This window comes from Homalodisca vitripennis, chromosome 3 (assembly GCF_021130785.1).
Source record: "Homalodisca vitripennis isolate AUS2020 chromosome 3, UT_GWSS_2.1, whole genome shotgun sequence".
In the NCBI taxonomy this organism is placed as follows: domain Eukaryota; kingdom Metazoa; phylum Arthropoda; class Insecta; order Hemiptera; family Cicadellidae; genus Homalodisca; species Homalodisca vitripennis.
Window position 1 is genome coordinate 110,445,178 of NC_060209.1, and position 21,614 is coordinate 110,466,791.

The 21,614-nt window shown below is 31.0% G+C and overlaps 1 protein-coding gene across 1 annotated transcript in view; it reads right to left on the reverse strand.

The window, feature by feature from the left end:
- Positions 1-1,062: 1,062 nt before the first annotated feature.
- Positions 1,063-21,614, reverse strand: part of LOC124357293 (translocation protein SEC63 homolog) — a 61,796-nt gene continuing 41,244 nt past the window's right edge. Inside the window, exons 13-14 of the mRNA XM_046808952.1 lie at positions 11,585-11,788; positions 1,063-6,219 (exon numbers count right to left, since the gene is read on the reverse strand). Coding sequence (XP_046664908.1) covers positions 6,082-6,219; positions 11,585-11,788 — 342 coding nt within the window. The 3' untranslated portion in view covers positions 1,063-6,081. The remainder of the gene's footprint in view (positions 6,220-11,584; positions 11,789-21,614) is intronic.

Consider the following 21,614-nt stretch of genomic DNA (forward strand, 5'->3'; position numbering starts at 1 on the left):
TGCTGATTAAAAATAAGGGCGTAAAAGTGTTTGAGGATTAATGTTGTTTTTGGGAAACATTCAAGGTCGATTTATTACACCCACCTCTTAAAGGAACCGAAAAATTATATTAAATTATAACTTTGGTTACGAAATAGATCTACAGGAAATGCAGTTTTGGTTAAAGAAAGTTTAGTTCATGTAAATCGTGTAGTGAACATTTTTTATATTTTTATTTATATTTTTACAATTAGTAAAATATTCCAGGTATAAATTACTTATTTAAATAATAATATAAGAAATTACTTTGTGAATTTGCCTGAAAATAGAATCCTTGATTCTGAAAGGCCTTGCAAAATTAAATTAATATTGGAATATGTGTTATAATTCACTAGTGGTATTAAATGGAAATATTTCTAATGTGCCAAGAATCTTCATAAATTATTTGCTTTTAGGTGGTCAGTAAGATACTAAGTACAATACTTGTTAGTAATTAATTAGTTAAAAGAATAATATCTACTAAGATTTGAATTTTATTAGTGATTACAAAATTAAATTTGTTACCATTCAGGTACTACAAATATTTATAAAAATTAGTTTCAAAGCATGTCTTGTTAATTATTATCAACTTGAACAGAAAATAGTATTCAGCCAACTGACAGGTTTTAAGTTTGAATTGTCAGGCAACAGTAACCTCATTGTTTTTTTCTATAGAAGTGTTGTTATCTGATGATACGAATTTCCAGTTCATCTCCTTTAATTACAAATAGTCCTTTTGAAAAAAGGCTTTTTTGATGACACAATTAAGATGCCTTGATATTATTTACTTAAATGTATGTAATATAAATTACTGTAGCTAGTGTTGCCTTTAATTATCTATACATATATTTTCTTTAGCACAACTGATATTCAAAATTTAAAGTGGAATTGAGAAGTTTTTTATTTATTTTTTTTGTAACATAGTACAGAAATGTCCTGAATGTATAATACTCCAACATATGGAACCACAATTTGTATCACCCAAATCTCTGCCTTATTCATACTTACCTACCCTATAGTGAAGTCAATAAATAAAATAGCACATTTCTACTGTAATTAAAGTTTTTATTACAAAACAACAGTTAAGTTTGATCAAATTATATGTTTCATAACATTATATTTACAACCCAATTTCATTTCTAACTAATGGTACAATTCCTCCTCCCCCCAAATTGAAATAAAGGTTGGCATTTTTATAAATTAATATAAATTGTCTTATTGTAATAATGTGTTATTTTAACTTACCATATAAAGAATTGAGAGTAATATGAAATCACAGGTTTCCTTCAGATCATACACTGTACAATTAAACTTTACTATAAGCTTATAGGCAGGACATTACTTGATTCTTTGTATATTTGTTTGTTTAGCAACTATATTTTTTAATAAAACATTGTCACGTATTTCAAATTTAACTAAGATTTCCTTAAATTTTGCAAAAAAAAATATAAAATATGGGGGAAGAGGTGAACGATGGAATATAAAATTTATGCGTACGTCGTTTAAAGTTGTCAATCCAAATTACCAATAAATCAATCAGTCATAAAAATACTAGTCAGAATATGTACAGAATTAATGACTTAACTCTTTACTTGGCAGTATATATAGTGAGTATGTCGCACAAATAAGAATGTACACAGTCAGGATAATGTATCTGAATAGATATATGCTATGTAAATGGTTAACCAGCAACTAATGCTATGTAATTTTACTAGCTAATTTAATAAAATCTAACACAGGATTGGGAAAAAATTCTGGAAAACATATACTAATTCAAAAAATATTCAGCACAACATAATGACACTTTGCAACAGTGTATTTCCCATCCTAACCAAAACTTTAATGTATTTCACTTGTCTTTACCACTATTGGGGGAACGGTTCACACAGTAATCTTGAAATTTTCAAATGTAAACCTAAGTGAAGTTATACCTCATTTTAAAGGTCCAAACTCTCATTGAGGTTTCATTTTTTAGTTCAAAGTTTGTAAATGGATGATTCTATGTTGATTATTATCTGTATTGTAGTGAAAAAATATTTTTTAATTTGTCATACAATATAATTTAAAATAAAACAAATACATAATGTTTTACAAACTGAGAGAGTGTACTTCCTGATGTCCTAAATCATCCTCTTGAAGTCGAGTTTGCACTGTTGAATGCAAACGTAATAACAACACCTGATAATGGGTTGTGTTCAGTTTGTTAGTAGTAACTAAACTAGATGAATATTATAACTAATAAAGATCTGAGGTGTAATTCAATCTAGGCTTTCATTTTAAATATTCAAGACTTCCTGCATGGACCTTCTCCCAATGGTTATAAAAATAAGAGAAATACATCAAAGTGTTGGTTAAGATGGCAAACGCATTGCTGCAAAGCTTCATTATGTTGTGCCAAATATTTTCTAAATTATTATTTATTATATTTCAGACTTTTGTCCAGCCCAGTGTAATAGACTGATGAAAAACTGTAATAATCTTAGATGAGAGTTAAATCTGGTTGTCTTAATTGTACGCCGTATTTATAATGTAAAATATCCTGTTACAATTCTTGCCAAAAAATCATTCTTTAAAAATAACATTACACAAAATGAAGATGCTGCAGTGGTGTCTTGCCCACTTGTGGCAGTCAAAGTGTGGCATTTCTATAGCCAAAGCAGCGTTTCAATTATTTGGTTTACTGATAAACTTGGTAGGCCTTCATTCATTAAAACTGGCATTCTTAAATTATATGTTGACATAGAGGAATGAAATATTCTGCCCTCTTATTAGAAAGGGAGAGTTGATTATCCCTCCAAATGACAGTGGTAAAACTCCTGGTTCGGTGGCAAGCAGGTTTTTGGTAGAAGCATTTTTTCCAAACCTCATAAAAGAACTGTGATTTAAACAAAGTCATGTGTCTTTCAATAAAAGGTTAAATTATTTAGAATAAGTTATAATCTTCAACACAACATTGTTTTGTTTTGAAATATGATAAGTTATAATTATACAAAAGTTGCAATTTTTGTCTTTATTAGTATTATTTTAATTTTGTAAGAAAAATTAAGAATACACAAAATATGACAAATCTAAGGCTGAAAAGAAAAGGTATAATGAGTTTATCTTATTTTATATATGACTTTTTGAGAGATATTTTTATAAAATGTACACATTAAAAAAATTTATTAACTCATTCTAATAATTTTTCTATGTAATATGAAAATAGAAAAGTTCGTGAAAAGATTTTATATCATATTTAGAATACACTATAAACATTTTAAATAAATAAAAACAGAAGTAAAATGAGTAAATGATTGATTAGATGATTAATGGATAAGATGGATTTTCTAATAACTAAACTAAATTATTGTATAGTTATTAGCCTTTTCATGTAAAACACTCAATCAATACCTTTTACACTAAAAACTAAATACTAAATTACCACATCGTAAACCGATTACAAAACACCAGCTGCACTTACTCATTAACAACCAGAACTGTCTGAATGGTGGAACAATGAATAACAAGAGATAAAGCAATGGATGAGAATCAGGATCTACAAATTTTCGTTTCTACAAATCAAGTATATCTGAGTTTAGCAAAAAATTTTTAATGAACTGCTTTCTAAATTATTTTATCATAGCAAGTACTTGTGTGTAATTATCAGATCATTAAAGATTTTAGGTACCTACTCTTTTCAGTTATACCGAACAATTAAATGTATTGATATGGCACATTTCATATTTTACACTGTATAAATATTGTATTTTTGACAATTGATGACATATTGGCAGGTATATTTGTAGGATTGTACATTTTTTTTTAATACATTACATTAATTTAAGATAATATTTGACATTGGTCAGAAATTTCCATCCTTACCTCCACCGAGGGTTAAAAGTTCCAATACTCTTTTAAATTTATTAAAAAAAAGACAAGAAAAACATAACTTTTAAAATTATATTGTAGAAATATATAAAACTTATAAGTTAAAAAAAAATACAACAAATATTTGTAAATTGACAAAATTATAATACAAGTTTTATTTACAATGGTTAATGTTGTATATTTCAATTTTTATATGGTGGTATAAACTGTTTTGTTTTCAGCTATCATGATGAAATCTATGTTTCACTAATATTAATCAACAAATGACAATTATTTTTACTTGTTTCCTACTTCATAGTTGTGTGTGTTTTGGTGATTACTTTGGAGCACATTCCTTCATCCCAATGATCATCCCACTAATGAATACATTTGACTACTCTTTACAAATCAAGTTTCTAAAATGGTCTTAACTCAAAGCGAATTAATGATGAGACATCTTGTCACACAATGGTTCTGATTCCACGTACCAGTGTATGGTGCACTAGTGCGTCTGTTGCAGTCAACATCTTAAAAACTACGAAATATGAGTGATGAAAGAAATATTGCTTTTCACTTGTAATAACAGAAGTGTTGATTAAACAAATGGAACTGAAACTCAAAACAATTATTTATGTCATAAACAATCAGAATACATTACTGGACAAGAAGTCATGCTGGGACTTCTTGTTCTTCTTTCCACAGGATATTCAGTGTTTTTTATTTGAAATACTTAATTTACAACAGAATAAAGATGGTAAATTAAATAATAACTTTCAAAACATATTTCAACCACTTTAGCAGATTTAATTCATTATTTTAAAAGAAAACACTTTTAAAATATCGGTACTAAAATCAAGTAAAAAGAATGTAGTATCAAGAATGTGTACATAGCTCGATATTGCAAAGTATCGGAATTGACCAGTCCCTGTTTCACAAATTCTTTTTACACATGCCAAGACATTCACAACTAATACTTGGAGATAATAAGAGTTTTGTCTCAAGAAGATAAAAATATTTGGAAACCTGTGATACAATATTATAGCTGCTAATGTTTATTTACAACATAAATTTAATTTTATTTGAATTTTGGTAATGCTGACAAAACCTAAAGAAATATATAATGGTTAAGAACTGAAAATATGCAAAACAATTCAAACTTAATACTAGAAATATTTGTTTGTCCTAATTTTAAATTCTAACAAAAATGTTCAAGACACAAAATAAGTTTTCATGATTAAAGAAGGCAAAAAGCCAGGTTTTACTTGAAGAGTTTTGATAGGAAAGGAAGAGCTATCTTTATCACAATGGAAGGTTATCCCTCCTCTTCTTTCAACAAATAGACATTAAAATGAATTATTTACAAATGGAATACTTTGTGCACACTGAGCACTTTGTCAACGACATAGAGAATAACATTATATAACGTGTCCAGTTTAAACAAACTGCAAAAAAGTTTCACTATCATTGATTCTATATTATATAGTGGCCAAGTGTCCTGTTGGAATAAAATATTACATTTGTGTTCATTTTAATGTATCCTCGGAAGAAAGGAAATAACCTTCAAATGCGATAAAAGGTTTTGATCTTTCAAAACTCTCAAGTAATAAAGTAGGAATACATTTTTAACTAGTGTGCAAAATACTAGACATACTTGATTATTAAAACAAAATACATTTTAATCAACCAGTTGATAAAAGGGGTTTCTCTGAGTTTGTGAAAAACTATTCACAATGAACATTAGACAAAAAGTATTTGGTTTTGAAAAGAACCAATAAAATATTTATAAATGAACTGTAGATTTTTTACAAAAAGTCATCTAAAATCACAATATTTAATATTTCCTAACTCGGAGTAAGGTAATAGCTATTTTACAACCTATCAGCTGACTTCTTTTATAACTAAAAAATGTAAATTTTTACTGACTGGTTACAAACATTAAATGCAATTTAACATATTATTATTAACATATTTAAACCACCATTTAATTACTGCATAATATACACTTATGTTATACACCACACAGAAAGTACTGAAAATATAAATAAATAAATAGTAATATTAACATGTGTCAGTAACAAAAAATACTTTTAAACACAGGAAAACAATGTAACCAATTTATTCATTTATTTAGAGTAAATAACACTATATCTCAGAATAGTTAATAATTTATGTCCATAGTACTCATGGAAGGCACTGCAGGCGAAGTGTCAGGGAGCCTCAGTCCTCCACATCTTCGTCTGTGGTAAACTCCGAGACATCGCTGGCCTCCCCTTCCGGTCGACTTTCTTCCTCCTCTTCTGACAGGTCCCACTGTGGATGTTCCGTTGGTACCTCTGGTGCTTCTTTCACATCCAACTGAAAAAATGTGTATAAAGTATACAATAAGAAAACATTACACTTTTTCAAAGAAATTATTGCAGTGTCAAAAAAAAGGACAGTTTAGGTTCCAAATTCAACCCTAGTGATTCTAAGCACATATATTAATAATAACAAACCAAAAAGTAAGTTATATTAGTGATAAAATTAACCAACTTACTGCCTTTCTCTTTTAAGAAACAAAAATATATATAAAACAGAAGCAGAACATAACTACACCATACAGTAATAAACTAGGAATTAATATTTAGTTGAGAGTTTTTTCCCTAGATATGAAACTCGTCAAAGAATATAACAGAAAAGGATGTTTGTATGTAATGAGATAATTCTTGACAGTTGGGCTCTATAATACTGTTTCTGTCTGTGTTTTTTACAAATTACTGCATGTTGTATTATTAACAACAATGTAGAATCTATAATTTTGCAGATAATATAACTCCTACTTTAAATGAAACTGGACTGGACCTCATACAGATATTACACTCAAGAAACTTTTTAAAACTGCCTTAAAAACTGTCACCAACTTTGTTTTCTGTGTCTTAATTTGTTAAAAAATTTCTGCTTGTAAATAATTGTATAGGTCTTATGTAACTCATTGATGATTTACAGGCCAGTATTTAGGCAAGTGTTATTTATTCCGTTGTGCTCAAGTACAGGGTCACAACGTTGGGGGGTGGCAAATTTTAAAATTTGATTTTCCATATTCATAATAAAATATTTACAAAGAATTAAAATAACTATAATACGTCATGTTGTATTACTCAACAGTAAGGTACTCTGAATGAGTACCAGTACATATGTTTGTGTTTATCAAAAGATATTGATCTAGAGGAAATCTGCCACCACCTACCACTCTACTACTATCAAATGGAAAACTATTGATACCTGAGTTTGAATATAATATAAACATGATCTAACTAATAGTTGAGCTACAATAACGTAAGTTACATTAAACATAGCTTGTTTATTTCTGCATTTAGATACATAAAGTAATTAATTTACAAACAATAACTTCTACTTTTTATTTAGATAACAACAAAAAAATGTATCAATTTTGATACATTTCTGTAACTTTGAAAATTCTTAAAGTAGAAAGTTTGAATTAAATTAAGATAGTTGAAAATGTAATGTTTTTGTCTATGTAATTGTAGAATTTTTGAAATAAATGAATAAAAGTTGTTTTAAAATTAAACTTCTTGACTGAGCGGTTAAAAAAATTGGCCATTGGTAAGATTATGGAGCTCTTAAGTTATTTATTAAACCGCCATACAAAACTTTTAATTTTTACACCGGTTTCATTGAACAGATCTAGTTAATTATCGCAGACAGAGCCTACTAGCTCATTGAAATGTCCAAACCTCCAGAGTGCTGAGGGCGGTGTTCAAAGTATCCTTTATTTATTTTCTATAACGTACAGAAAAGTGCCACAATTATTAAACATCAAACAATTAAATAAAAATACTATGTATATGTGTGTGTGTGTGTGTGTGTGTATACATACATATATATATATATATATATATATATATAATTTCAATAAACACTGAATCGCAAAAAGTACTTGCTCCGCCGGGAGTCGAACCCGGATCTCTCACTTGCCGGGTGAATGTGCTACCACTACACCCGGTATACATATATATATATATATATATATTATTACATATATGATTTAAAATAAATGTATTTTACAAAATTGTATTTAAAAAAAATAACTCGTTTACAAAGTAAGAGGTTTGTCAAGTCATTTTGTTTTATCTTAAAAAAATTTTATTTTCTGTGGAATTTTTTTAATATTATTCCCGAACAAGAGATTTATTTTTAACAAATTCTAATCTCAGTTTTTCTATAGTATTTAAATTCCTGGTATCTCGTTTTGTACTGTTGATTTATCTGCAAAGATGGATTTGTTATGATTTGTCTGTTGTAAAACAGACAGTTTCTAAAATGTATATACTGTATAGTGAAAATATACCCAGTTCATTCCAACTTCAGCATAGTTTAATAGCTTGTTTCTGAAGTAAGAGAATTTTATTTGTTTCCAATTGATGTAATACTGTAAATACTTATACCATACGCTATATGCGACTGAATAAATGAAAAATAAACAAATTTTGGAGTATAAAGGTCACATAAACTAATTATTTTTCAAAGTGCATGAATACCATGATAAATTTTAGATTTTAAATTATCTATTTGGCTGTCCCAGCTCAAATGTTTATCGATATAAACTCCTAGGAATGTAGCAGTATCATTGTGCTCTAAAATGTTATGGAATTAGATTTTCCTCTATTGAAAAGTGAACTTTTTGAGGAAACCAGTTGACCAATCTGGGATAGATTAAAAAACTATTTCAACTTCTTCAACTGACTTTCTTGAATCTTGTAAGTTAGCATCAGGAGCATATAAACAAATCGTACTATGTCTGGAAACATTTTGTAGCAAACCCTTAAAGTAACAGAGAAATTATAATTGTCCCAAAATGGAACCTTCAGGAACACTTTATTTTAAAATTTTCAAAGTAATTTTGTGTAGTTATTTTTTGTATGACTAATTTCAACATATTGCTTCCTACTTTCTAAATATGATTTTAAAAACTTTAGAGCTTTGTTATGTATTCTAATACTGTTTAATGTATTTAACAAATTACAATGTGATGCACTATTAAATGCCCTATTGAGGTTCATGAATATACCAACTGTCTTGTCTCCTCTATTCACAGCTACTAGTTATTTAGTGCTGTTACCAGGGGCGCACCGACGGGTACTCATCAATAATACCAGTACAGTGAATCGTATTATTGATTTCACTGTACTGTATTAACAATTGAACATTGTTCTTGCTTTAGTTGTCCATTGGGTTTATTTTATTCCTAGCGTTTAACAATCATATCGGTAGTCATTGATTGGTGCTCTTTGTTGTACTTATTGCTGATTGTTGGTGTAAACTGATTCTTAATTTTTGTAATCTATGTCATGATATTCCTGAGGTAGGTTATAACATATAGATGTCCATAACACTTCATGGAAAATTACAAACACTCATCACACAATATGGAGCATGTAGTGTATATATTATTATAAATTGTTGAATGCATTTACATTGACATTGCAAAATTTAAAAGGTACAATTTAACCAATTAATACTCTGTATGTGGTTCCGGCTTTCAGGGTTAGATCAAAGTCAAACACCATTCATGCCATAATTTAAAAAGCTTTTTTCTGATAATAGATTTAGAATACAGAATATTTCACTGTACATAACAGATTGATAAGAATTTTCAAGTAGCATTTGTTAATAGAATAAATTTCTTAGCTTGACGTAAAATAAATTTGAAACAATACAATAATATAAGTTATACAATGAAATATATTTTTTAATTTTCCTTCTCATAAGGGTTACCATCCTTGTACAATGATTTTATTAATGTTTTGTTGATAAGTTACCATAAAAAGTCTTAGCAATATCATGTGCGTTAATAAACAATTGTTCCATTTTATTTTACACTGGTTTGATCAACAACAACATGCAAAAGCCCGATATAGTCAATAGTATTGTTCCCTTGGTTATGAATTTCTTTGTGAAACTTTAATCGATCAAAACGTATTTCTAGAAATTCAAAGGTATGAAATCTTAAGAATTGAGGATTTTTTTAGTAGAAAAGAACTTTGAAGGGAGTACAACTCAGTTTACAACTTATGTACAGTATCGATATTATATTTTTCCAGAGCAGCAATAGATGGAAACAAACAACGAAAGAAACTAAAGGGGTATTGAATATTAGAAAGTTATTATTAGGATTCACAATAATGACCAATTGATCCATTTCCCACAAGATAGGTGCTTAAGCAGACTATCTGACCCCAGAGTTCTATAATGGCCTCTGAAGAATTATACTACTACCACTACACAATCGTCAGGGCTAAAGACACCAGAAAATTTTACAACAATTATTCAATGGATGGCAGCACCTAAGTAGCCAAATTTGTTTATATTTTCCCCTCAGTTTCAATTATTATTTCATCATTTTTTTATTTATAATTATTATTTTATTTATAACAACATTACTATACAGAATTTCTATTTAAAATTAGAAAATGTAAATTTGCAGGTAGTCAATATTTGGATGATAAATTCTTATGAATTTAAAAATTTTTACTTTTAAAAAGGGTTAAATAGTTTGATTAAAATCTGTTCTTTCTGTAATTTTCTGTATTTATTTCGGGCTAGCTATGCGGCAAAGTCACGCCGTGTGCAAAGTGTCCGTAGCGATAGACCTTGATTCGCGAATAGCACAATACTTAACAACTGCGACTTAACAAAATGTACAAAATGTGAAGTTTGTAGATCAAATTATTCTCAATATATCACTCTGAATTAGGGTATAAATACATAGACAGTAATGAGAAACTACTAAATGTATGTGAATACATGGAATAAAATACATATACAAATTCTATATGTTTGCATCGCATTGCATCATGCCAAGTCACTCTCTATGTATTGGTGTCCTTACAGGCTTTAATAACACTCAGCCAACTCTCATGCACCATCATCGAACTCACATTGAATAAACAGATACAGCGGAGAACTTAATGACCCGATAGAATGTAGCGAGTCTTAGCAACTAATCCACTAATTATCAAATGTATAAATGTCATATAAGTGTGTTCAACTCTGTTTAAAAATTTGTTTATTCTATGATTGTCTCATTGCCATCATGGTTACCCATAAGACTGATATAAACATTTTCTCTAATGCTCAGTCAAATCTCATGGAGTCACTTACACCATTAGCGAACTCAACATTCTTCATGAAAAAAGCCATTTTTTTGTAGAAATGAAACTTAATGCAAAATTTAAAGTCTATAGATAAGTTCGTTTTCAAGATATCGTGCAAACAAACAGAAAATACATTTTTCCAGCCCCTCCACTAATGCTGAGCCAATTGACTACAAAATAATTATTTTATTGATATTTAAATATTATTTTTCTAACTGTCCAAGAGATTAGACGTTGGTCTCAAAAGGTTTAAAACCATTATGACAAAATTTGGCCGACAAATAAATAATAATATATTACTTCCACATACACATTTGCTGCAACCGGAAATACTGACTGGACTAAAACAAGAAAACATTTTATGGTGTTCAGTTAGCGAAAGAAATATGTACTTGGTAAACTATGCCCAGGTTAACACTAATTATAGGAATTTTTAGATGCTCCTTCTATTACAGTTTTCAAATGTAATTTCTGCAAAAATTAATCTACCAGCATTAGACAATAACAAAACCATGCACTTAAATCTAAAATCCTTTGGTCTATAATTGCCAACATTGAAAACTCACTTTGATGTCATGTACTTGATCAAAACCCAAGTACGAGTCTGAGCGTAAGCAGACAGTAAACGTATACACTCCCGGCCATTTTGGTGCGGTAAACTTGAGCTGAACCTCTTCATGGTCCACCAGAGCTGTTATGTGGTATGGAGAGGTAAGCAGTGACTTTGACTTGCGGTCACTCACATACACCCACCAGTACTCTTGTTTGTCCTAAAAAATTAAAAAACTACTTTACTATTGATTAATCTTAACAGTTTGTTAGTTCATTTTCTATTAATTTATTTGCGTGAATAAATTAATAATCCATTGTATTCATGGTTCTAATAGCTAATTTATTATTATTATAGCCAAGCTAATGTGCATGATGATAAACAAAATGGACGGCCAAGCATTTCATTGTGACCAATGATATTGTCTCCAAAGCCAATGAGAAGATTAAAGAGAACGTTGATTCATAATACCAGAACTCTCACTTAGTTCTCCTCAAATTTCAAGGTCTTTGTTACATGAAATTGTTACGTAGAAGTTAGGTTAATAAATTTTGTGCACAATGGGTTCCAAAAATCTTGACAGAAACCCTGTTCTTGCAAAAGTTAAGAAGAGCAATACAAAACAAGTATAGAGGAAATTTTAATTTGAGAATTTTGTTTGTACACGACAACCACACACGACAAATCAGACTCGAGAAGTCCTGGATGCTTTTAAGTGGGAGATGTTCCACATCCGCCTTACATTCCAGACCTTGCACCCAGCGACTACCACCTGTTTCCAGCAATGAAGACTTGGCTTGGGACGTAGTGCCCTGATGATGACGTGAACTGTGGGAGGATGAGTCTAAGGTAGCAGTATTTTATAACACTGAAATTTCAAAACTAGTTCACCACTATGATATTCTGGATAATCCTTGTATATAACATATTATTCTATCACAAAATCAAGTCTAAAACCTAGTTAAGTTTAGGTCATGCACATAAATATCCTTTATAAAAACTGACAAATAAATATAAAATACATACTCAGTGTAAAGTATATATGAGTAATGGCAAAATACAACAGGTCATTTATATTTGACACTACATCTTTCAATACCCTAATGTAACAAAATAATATGAATTATTTTATATATAATGAAAGGATAATAAGATATTGTACATTAGCCAATGTTATATATTACAAACATATGCCATAATGTGTGTAGTGATGGGCTGAGGTTCTAATGCTTCTTTAACGTCTTTATCTACCAGTTCATTGCCCAAGATTCTCATGTGACTAGCCAACCAAATATCTCTTCACACAGTAGGAGATAAAAAGAACTCCATAAATCTCAAACTTGGATGTCTTGTGAAAACATGTCACTGATAGCCTGTAAGCCACTGAGGGAGTCGGTACAAACTACAAACTTCCCAGTTCTAGGCTGCGCAATATTGAGAGCCTTTTCAATTGCTGTTAATTTAGCTGGAAATATGGATGAGTTATTGGGAAGACGGAAACTGTAACAACAACTCGCAGTGACAAAAGTGCTTCCTGCTCTAGACCTGTCCTTCGATCAGCCTGTATAGACAAAATCATATGAAACAAGGCCAGAAATGATCTTACGGAATTGCTATTGATATAAATACATGGGATAGAAGACCACAGATGCTATTATGTCTACAGTATCAATGTAAGGGAAACCCCTAGAAAGATTTTTGGAATTACTTAAAAAGTGTTACATAATAGGTAAAAAAAGATTAAGTCATGTCAGAAAAGTTTAACATAGATGATATAAATAAATACTATGTTGAAATGGGTTCTAATAATGATACTGATCCAGATACTGTTGAATTCTTCTGGTCAAATAAGAAAAATTACATAGAAGATTTAAAAATTCGAAGCTGTGAGTGAAGATGAGGTTAAGTCTGCTATGAAAGATGTAAAAAGTAGAGCTGTTGGGATCGATAACATTTCCATAAAAATTATTAAGGCAGTGAGTCCATACGCATTAAGGGCTATTACTCATTCAGTAAATGTTTATAAACTGGCGTCTTCGCTAAAGAATGGAAGAAAAGTATTGTTCGGCCACTGCCTAAAGTAACAATCCCCACAGGAACTAAGACCCATCACCATATTGCAAGTCAAGTCAAAATATCTTTATTTACATTATGTACATGGGTACAATAAATAGGTTTCAAAGCGCTGACCTAATAGTAAGGTGCAACAGTTTCTTAAGTTAAATTTTTATTCTGTATGCAAGAATTTCATTGATGACCTCTTCCAAGCCTTAAAAACACTTGAAGGTATTGTGATGTGGGTGTGTGAAGCATGTTTTGCTAAAGCGAATGAGATCTTTTCCCAAGTTGTGAACTGTGAAGACTACTTTAGTTTACATTCTATGATTGGAAACTCACTAGATTGGTGAAAGGAATTGTAAATGACAACTCTTTATTAAATAAACATGCAAATGACATTGAAGGAAACGTAAGGTTGGTAATGACTAATGTAAAAACCACTCCAGTATTATCACCAGTCGTAGAACATCCATTCTCGCCTTTTTCTGACGTTAGTGTCAAATCACAACAATACAGACGACCCACAACACAATCCATGTCTAAATCAAATGTCTCTAAATCCGACTACCTTCACCTACATAAAGGTGAGGGCAACACTGATTGGGTCATTACAAGTGACCAATTCACCGAAACTCAGATCACCGAGAATTCAGATGTGACGATACTAAATTATGAGATGAAAGATACTGATGTAGACGTTAACAAGAACATAGGCGAGTTTGACTTGGATGATTTGAGTAGTGTTTTCAAACACTCTGCCCCAAGTTACATAAATGATGACTGCAAATAAACGAGAAAAAATTGTACAGTGGCACTACAAAGTTTAAGCAAGATCTAGTTGGCAGTCGTGCAATTGATTGTAACACCATTGCACTTCAGCAGACAGGTTTTCAAATGGAATCAAATAAGAGTTTGAAAATAAACGAACATAACCTAAATCAAAGTGCCTGTAATAATAAATCTACGAAAGTGAAATAATCCAAGAGTAATCATGTTATTGTGGGTAGTGGTGACATTAATGCATTGTTAATGGGTAAGAAAAGTGCATTGTTTCACTTGGGGAAAGAAGGGAGGAATGACCGACAAACTAAGTACTACTAATGTTGTGGTTGAGAATCTTACAACCAAGGGCCTATATGAAAGTTTCAAACTAGGTGTAGAATTTTCAAAGAAGGATGAAATAATAATAATAACTCAAAGTAAACAATAACCTAAATATGTAGTTACTAAACTTTTTTTATTCTGTATATTGCCAAACAACACAATAAAGTAATAAAACACCTCATGTACCTTTAAATTCACTTGAACTAGTCAGTAGAACTTCTATTTCTTCTACCTCTGAAGTAGGGTTTAGCCCAACTAACACACTTAAGTAATGTTCTGTAAACATACAATGCATGGGAAATAAAGTCCCTGACCTTGAGCTACTTTGCAATGATCAATGACTATTAGATCAGTTCTGTTGATAACATTGTTTCTGTATAACTTATAGTAATGTCTCCGCAGAAATGTATTTTAGACTAGCTCCCACAACAAACTCTTCTTTTGAATGGTGATATTGTAAATATAGTTACTAAGTTTAAGTCATCAGCAAGCAAGGACATTTTGATATGTCCATCAATTTCTTAAAAGTTGTGATTGGTCCTATAGCTCCCATTTGGCTTACCTATCAAATGTTATCTGATGTTTCCTTAGACGTACTAAAGACTGCAAGGACTGTTCCTGTGTACAAAAATAGGACCTGAAAGGGAATCATCCAGCTACCTATTAGCTTAATTAATATATTTGCCAAAGTTTTTTAATCTCGTATTTTGCTGGAGCAGTTGTACAATTACTTTGAGAAGAATCATCTCCTGGTAACTGCCTAGTACGGTTTCCAAAGTGGTAAATTGTCTGTCAATGCAGTTAAGTGAGCTGTTGGGGATTGTGAAGGGAGCATTTGAAACCAAGGAAACTACTTCTTTGCTATGTAATCTTTCACGAGCTTTCAATTGTGTCTCTTAAAAATTTAAATCATGAAGCTTCAGGTCTATACTCTTGGAGATGGTTCTTTCAGGTTGATTGAACCCTACTTAGAGAATAAGAGTCAAATTGTAAGTTGGAGAGGTGTTACCTCTAACCCTTCTAATGTAAGACATAGTGCCCCCAAGGCTCTGTTCTGGGCCCATTCTTATTTCTGGTGGCAATAAATGATTATTTTATTGTGTTGATGGTAAACTAGTACTCTTTGATGACGATGCTGCATTTTTCTCAAATAAAAGGGATCCAAGTGAAGCTGAGGCTTCTGTTAATACTTTATTTTTAAGGGCCTCTGACTGGTTTGCTAGTAACAAACTCTCTTGTAACCCATCTAAAAACCAATCTATAACAAACTGTCCTTGTATGGATAACAACAATGTGTCAACAAATGTTATTAGGCCTACTGCTAAGTTATTACATTTTACTCTTGGGTCTAATACTCTTTTACTAGGGTCTTCCCATGTACATAAGATATTATTGTTGCAAAAGAAGACTGTTAGAATCTTAAGTAATGCTAATTTTCTAGAGCATTGTAAGCCCCTATTTGTAAAACACAACATTCTAACAGTACATCACCATTATATTTTCATGTGCTTGTTAGTTATTAGGAAGGTTCATTTTCTAATACCACTCAATATACTGGTATGAAATATTTTAATAAACTGCCAGCAGTATCCTATTTATATTATATAATATTATTATTAAAGCATGGAAGCTATTTTGTGACAGTTTGCAATGAGTGTCACTCACTTTTTCTGATCATATTTCTTATGTCACCCAGCATACAACCGGCATATTGAGGGGTTTGTGCAGATTCAGAATATTACTCCTGGAAAATGTGAAACTGCTGGTTAGATAGACATTAGTTCCGTCAGTCTTATACCTATTTATGGGAACAACAATTCGAGAGAGGACAATGGCAGAATCCAGAAGCTGCAGAACTCAGCCAACAGGTTCATTCTTAACCTGTAATGGTTTGATCACATTTCTCCTTTCCGGGATGCTGTTAAGTTACTCCTGACATGTTCACAATATGTCCACAAGGTTCTCAAATTTACAGAATCACAGTGCCTCAACAAGAAACTCTTGTATCAGGAGGAGGTCTCTTAACAAAGCATGTGCCAAGATGGAAGGCCTTACTTTTTGTAAGTAAGGCTGGAAGTTGGAAGAAGAAGTTCTCTTATTTTAGTTCCAGCATTTACAATGGCCTCCCCGAACATATTACAAGCACTGTATTTTATTCGTCTTTTAAAGATAAGATGAAGGAATTTTTAATTAATACCAACTAGATTGTGAGTGCTGAGCTGTGATTTAGGTTGTTTTGTTAGTTTTATTTAATATTTAGTTGATTTGAAAAACAGTTGTTTGCCGAAATACCCTCATGAATAAAGGCATATTTATTTATTTAAGACTGACCATATTTAGATTTACTTACGTTTTAAGACACAACAGGGGACGCAGGATTGATGTACCGCTCTAAATTCGTATTTATAAGGAACTAGTTGGTCCGCATGGGCTCTTGCCTAACTCCTATGGGCACTAGGTGATTGGGTTTTTCATTAACCCTTTCCGGGCCAGGCGGCAATATATTGCCGTCGGTGACATAAGCGGAAAGTGCCAGGCGGCAATATATTGCCGCCTTGATATTCGTTGTTTTCTTAAATAAATACTACGTCAAATGATTAAAGTTTTATGTTTTTTTTATTCCCTGATATATTTGTAGATAATTAATATGAATATCATTTTTATTTTGGAGGTCTATGCGTTTTTATTTCGTAATTGTCACGTGACATTATCAGCTGACTCGATCTATTGTTGTTAATTCTTTATGCTTTAGTGTAATTGTATTATTATTGTATGCTGGATTCTTCTTCATTATTTTATTTTGTGGTTGTAAATATTAGTAGTGTTAGTAGTTACCTGCTTAGCTATTGTGTGTAGTAGTTACAATGACTGACAATTTGCGATCTCACGGGAGTGAAATTGTAAGTAGCATATTTGTAAATAGAAAAAGTGTAAATAAATTTCAAATAAAATTGTGTAAATATTTCTTGGTAAATAGTGTTTTTAACTGTATTGAAACTGTTTATGGATCCTACAATCATCTGTTTACCGGTACATCCATAATGTGAATATTTATTTTAAGTTTCTTGCAGTGTAAGAGTCAGTTGCTTTATCATTTATAAAATGTTGCGAAGTACAATTATGCGTATTTATACAAAATGTGTCATAATAAATTTATTTATGAGAGAAATAACACAAAATTTTGTATGGTTGTTCCTTTCTAAATGTACAATATAATAACATAGCTTCCAACAGCAAAATTATTTTTTATTTTTTAGTTATTTACAAAAAAATAAAAATTTTTTTATGTAATCCATTAAAACATCATTTTTTCTAAATTTTAAATTACTTAAAACTACATCTATATATTTTTTTGTTGATAGTATATATCTATACGAGTAATTTGGTGCAACTTTTAGGTCATTCTCTAATTTTTATGAAAAGTTATAAATTTTAATCTAAGAGACTGCAAAATTGCCAATTTTAGCCTGGCACTTTTGACTAGTCACAAGGGGATATGATATGTGAAAAAATTTTGCAACACCTCACATTTGGTCCTGGCCCTGAAAGGGTTAAACATTCGAGAAAAGTATTGTGATGAATGGATTCGTAAGCGGGATTGTCTGGTTTTGCGGATAAAGTATGAACATAGTTAAGTAATCATTATATATTTTATTAATAATTTCTGTAGTTTATTTTATTTTATTGTTATTCTATTTCTGGTATTCCCTTGGTTTTGACGAAATTTTACTGACGGGGTTGTAAATTCTCTTTGTAGGCAGGGATTTTCATGTCCTCATCATAGATTAGAGGACTGAGAAGATGATGACAATGAAAGTTTTGTTCTCGTATCAGGTTTGCTTTTTATGTTAGCTCTTAGTTTAGCGGCAAGAACATTCCTTTCTTCAGGTGTTTAAGGTATGATTTTCATTATTACTCTTTGTTTGAGAAAGACAGCAGGCTTCTTAGGTATAATTGTTTGGGTTTGGATGGATTTAGAGCAGTCCCAGAATTTGTAGGAGCCAATGCTTTGGTTGGAGTAGAAGGTATTTTTCGTCAAAGACACAGGTGATTCGCTCAGTTGCTTGACTTGAGCTGCATCCTGCTCCCTGAGAGCTTTAATCATATACTCCAAGGACTGAGCAAGAGGAACATTGAGGTAATTGTGCAGGAGCAGAAGCTGCTTTGGAGTAGATGTATTAATCTTAGGAGTTAGAGATTTCCTCTTTCTGAATTATTTTGTGCTTCTGGAAATGAAAATTTTGCGTCAGTAAATATTTTTTAAGGATCTTTCACTCTCTTCGAGGTAAGCTTTACAATTCCCTGAGCTTGAGGGATGCAATTTACATAATATTTCTCGTTTCTTGTACAGTCCTTTTCATTATTCCTTCTTGGCCACAATGGCTACATACTTCAGGATTTGTACATACTTTACTGGAGCGGCCAAACTTCTGGCACCTATAGCACCTCTGAGGATTTCTATAGTAGGGCCAGATTGGAAGTGACAAATAACCTGCTCTAGTGTTCGTAGGTGGGTGAGGCACAGAAAAGGTGAGTCCAAGGGTTGGTGTAAGAACTCCTCTTTCATTTTTCACAATTCTCACCACATGTATAACTTAGAAATTGCACAGTTCTTGCAATTAAATTTTTTGTGGTTTAAAAAAAGTGTCATATCTTGGAAACTAGCAACTTTTACTAAGGTTATGTGTTGTTATTTTGACTAGCCATTCATTAGGTGACCTATCAACTCTTAAAATATTATTGGACATTTTGTTAATAGCAGTAAATGTTTGGTTTATGGTACATTATTTTCATTCAATATTTTAGCTTGTGTCTTATTTTAAGTCCATAAATTATGCAAGCTTAGGGTGAAAATTACAGAAAATAATAAAATAAAATAAATTAAACTACTTCTTATAAAAAAAGTTTACAGCTTCTAAACAGTGTTTTAAGATTCATTAAATCTAGTATTCTTACAATTTAAATATACTCCATAGCTTAGATTCAATGATATTGATAGTATTTATTAGTAACCAGAGAGTCATCAGTTCACTTCTATTGCTGGATCAATGCTTTACCTCAACTAGCAAATCAAATCAAAAAACATCTTTATTTCCACTGTGGTACAAAAATTTAGAAATCGTAGGAGCACAATTTTACATTTATAATATAAAATTACTTGCGTGAGAGAATGAGTCCCATTAATTCAAAAATCATTTTCTTAGGAAAATAAGATGTTTAAATAATGTTCTTTACTTACAAAAACAAAGAAAAATTATATATTTAACAATTATAAATACAGATAACGATCATAGTGGTATAGAAGTAAAAGCAATATGAGGTTATAAAAGAGACGCAATAGCACACATACTTATCAGTGAATGTAGGTAATCAAAATAAGGATAAACGACAAACTGTTAGATGATAAGAAATAAAAACCGACAGACAAACGGACTCCTCCGTCAGGAGAATGCTTGAGGCCTTTTCCCCCTCCTTTCAGTTATCCTACCCCAAACTAATTTTACCCCGCACGCACCTCTACGTACCAACACCACATGCTCACACCCACACAACCCCCCCCCCCCCCACACACACACACACACACACACACACACACACACACACACACACACACACTATCACCATGCGATCACAAATATAAAAACACGCTCCCATCCTGTATCCAGTTTTGGACATTAAATTCTGTAATCAGATGTTATAATCCTTTCCATATAATCACGACCAACACTTTTAAACTTTTATTTTATAAGTTGACGACAAGTATAAGTTTTATAAGTATATAAAACATATACTTGAGAAATTTTGGTAAATTTCTATAAATAATGTGAGAAACATAAAATGTATTTGTTTTGAAAAGGTTCTATTTAGCCTGGGTGTAAATATGGAGGATGTAAAATTTCTTGTTGCGTAATGGTGAGTCAGAAATTCAAATATACTTCTCTAATGTTTGAAAAAATATATATATATATATATAACAACTACTCTAACAAACAGTTGTCTTATATCCAAAACATTCATTTCGGTGAACAGCGCCTCCGATACATAATGCCTATTTTTTCCCAGTGCTGCTTTAAGTATTGCTTTCTGAGTTACAAACAGTGGATTTAAAATACTTCTATAACTAGCACCCCACATTATGATCCCCCCCTCTAAAAGCGATTGAACATATGCGAAATAAGCTACTCTTATTTCTTCTAAAGTTAAAAATTCATGCAGTTGACGAAAAGCATAAATGATTTTTCTAAATCTACCATTAACATAGCGAACATGTGCAGATGAATTCATTCTTTTGTCCAATATATTTCCCCTAAATATTTATAATTATCAACCCTTTCTAAAGATCCGCAATGACAAACCAGACTTGTGGGATTACCACACGTGTGTAGTTTAATTAAATTAATTAGGGTGTCACTGCTGTCTCTTAGGGCAATAGGCAAAAATTTAGACTTAGATATATTTAAGGAAAGCAAATTTTGATCAAACCATTTTTTTATTAGATATAGGTCACTCCAGATATAGGAGCAGTATCGTCTGTAAAAAGTGAAAGCTTCCCATAAATTCTAATTTAAAAAAATATTATTTATATAGAATAAAAACAGAAAAGTTCCTAAAGTGCTACCCTGGATTACTCCATAATTTACAGATGTCAGAGTACTATTGATTCCATTAATTGTGGTTATTTGCCTATGATTTTTGAGATAACTATCAAACCAATAAATTAATTATTTTTATTCAAACTAATTTTAATTTTTGGAGTAATTTGTATCTATCAACTGAATCAAATGCTTTGGCTAAATCAAGGAATGCCAATAAACATTTTTTGTTAGATGTCATTGCTTCGTTCAGACTCTTAGAGATATTAAAAAAAGCATCTGCGATATTCT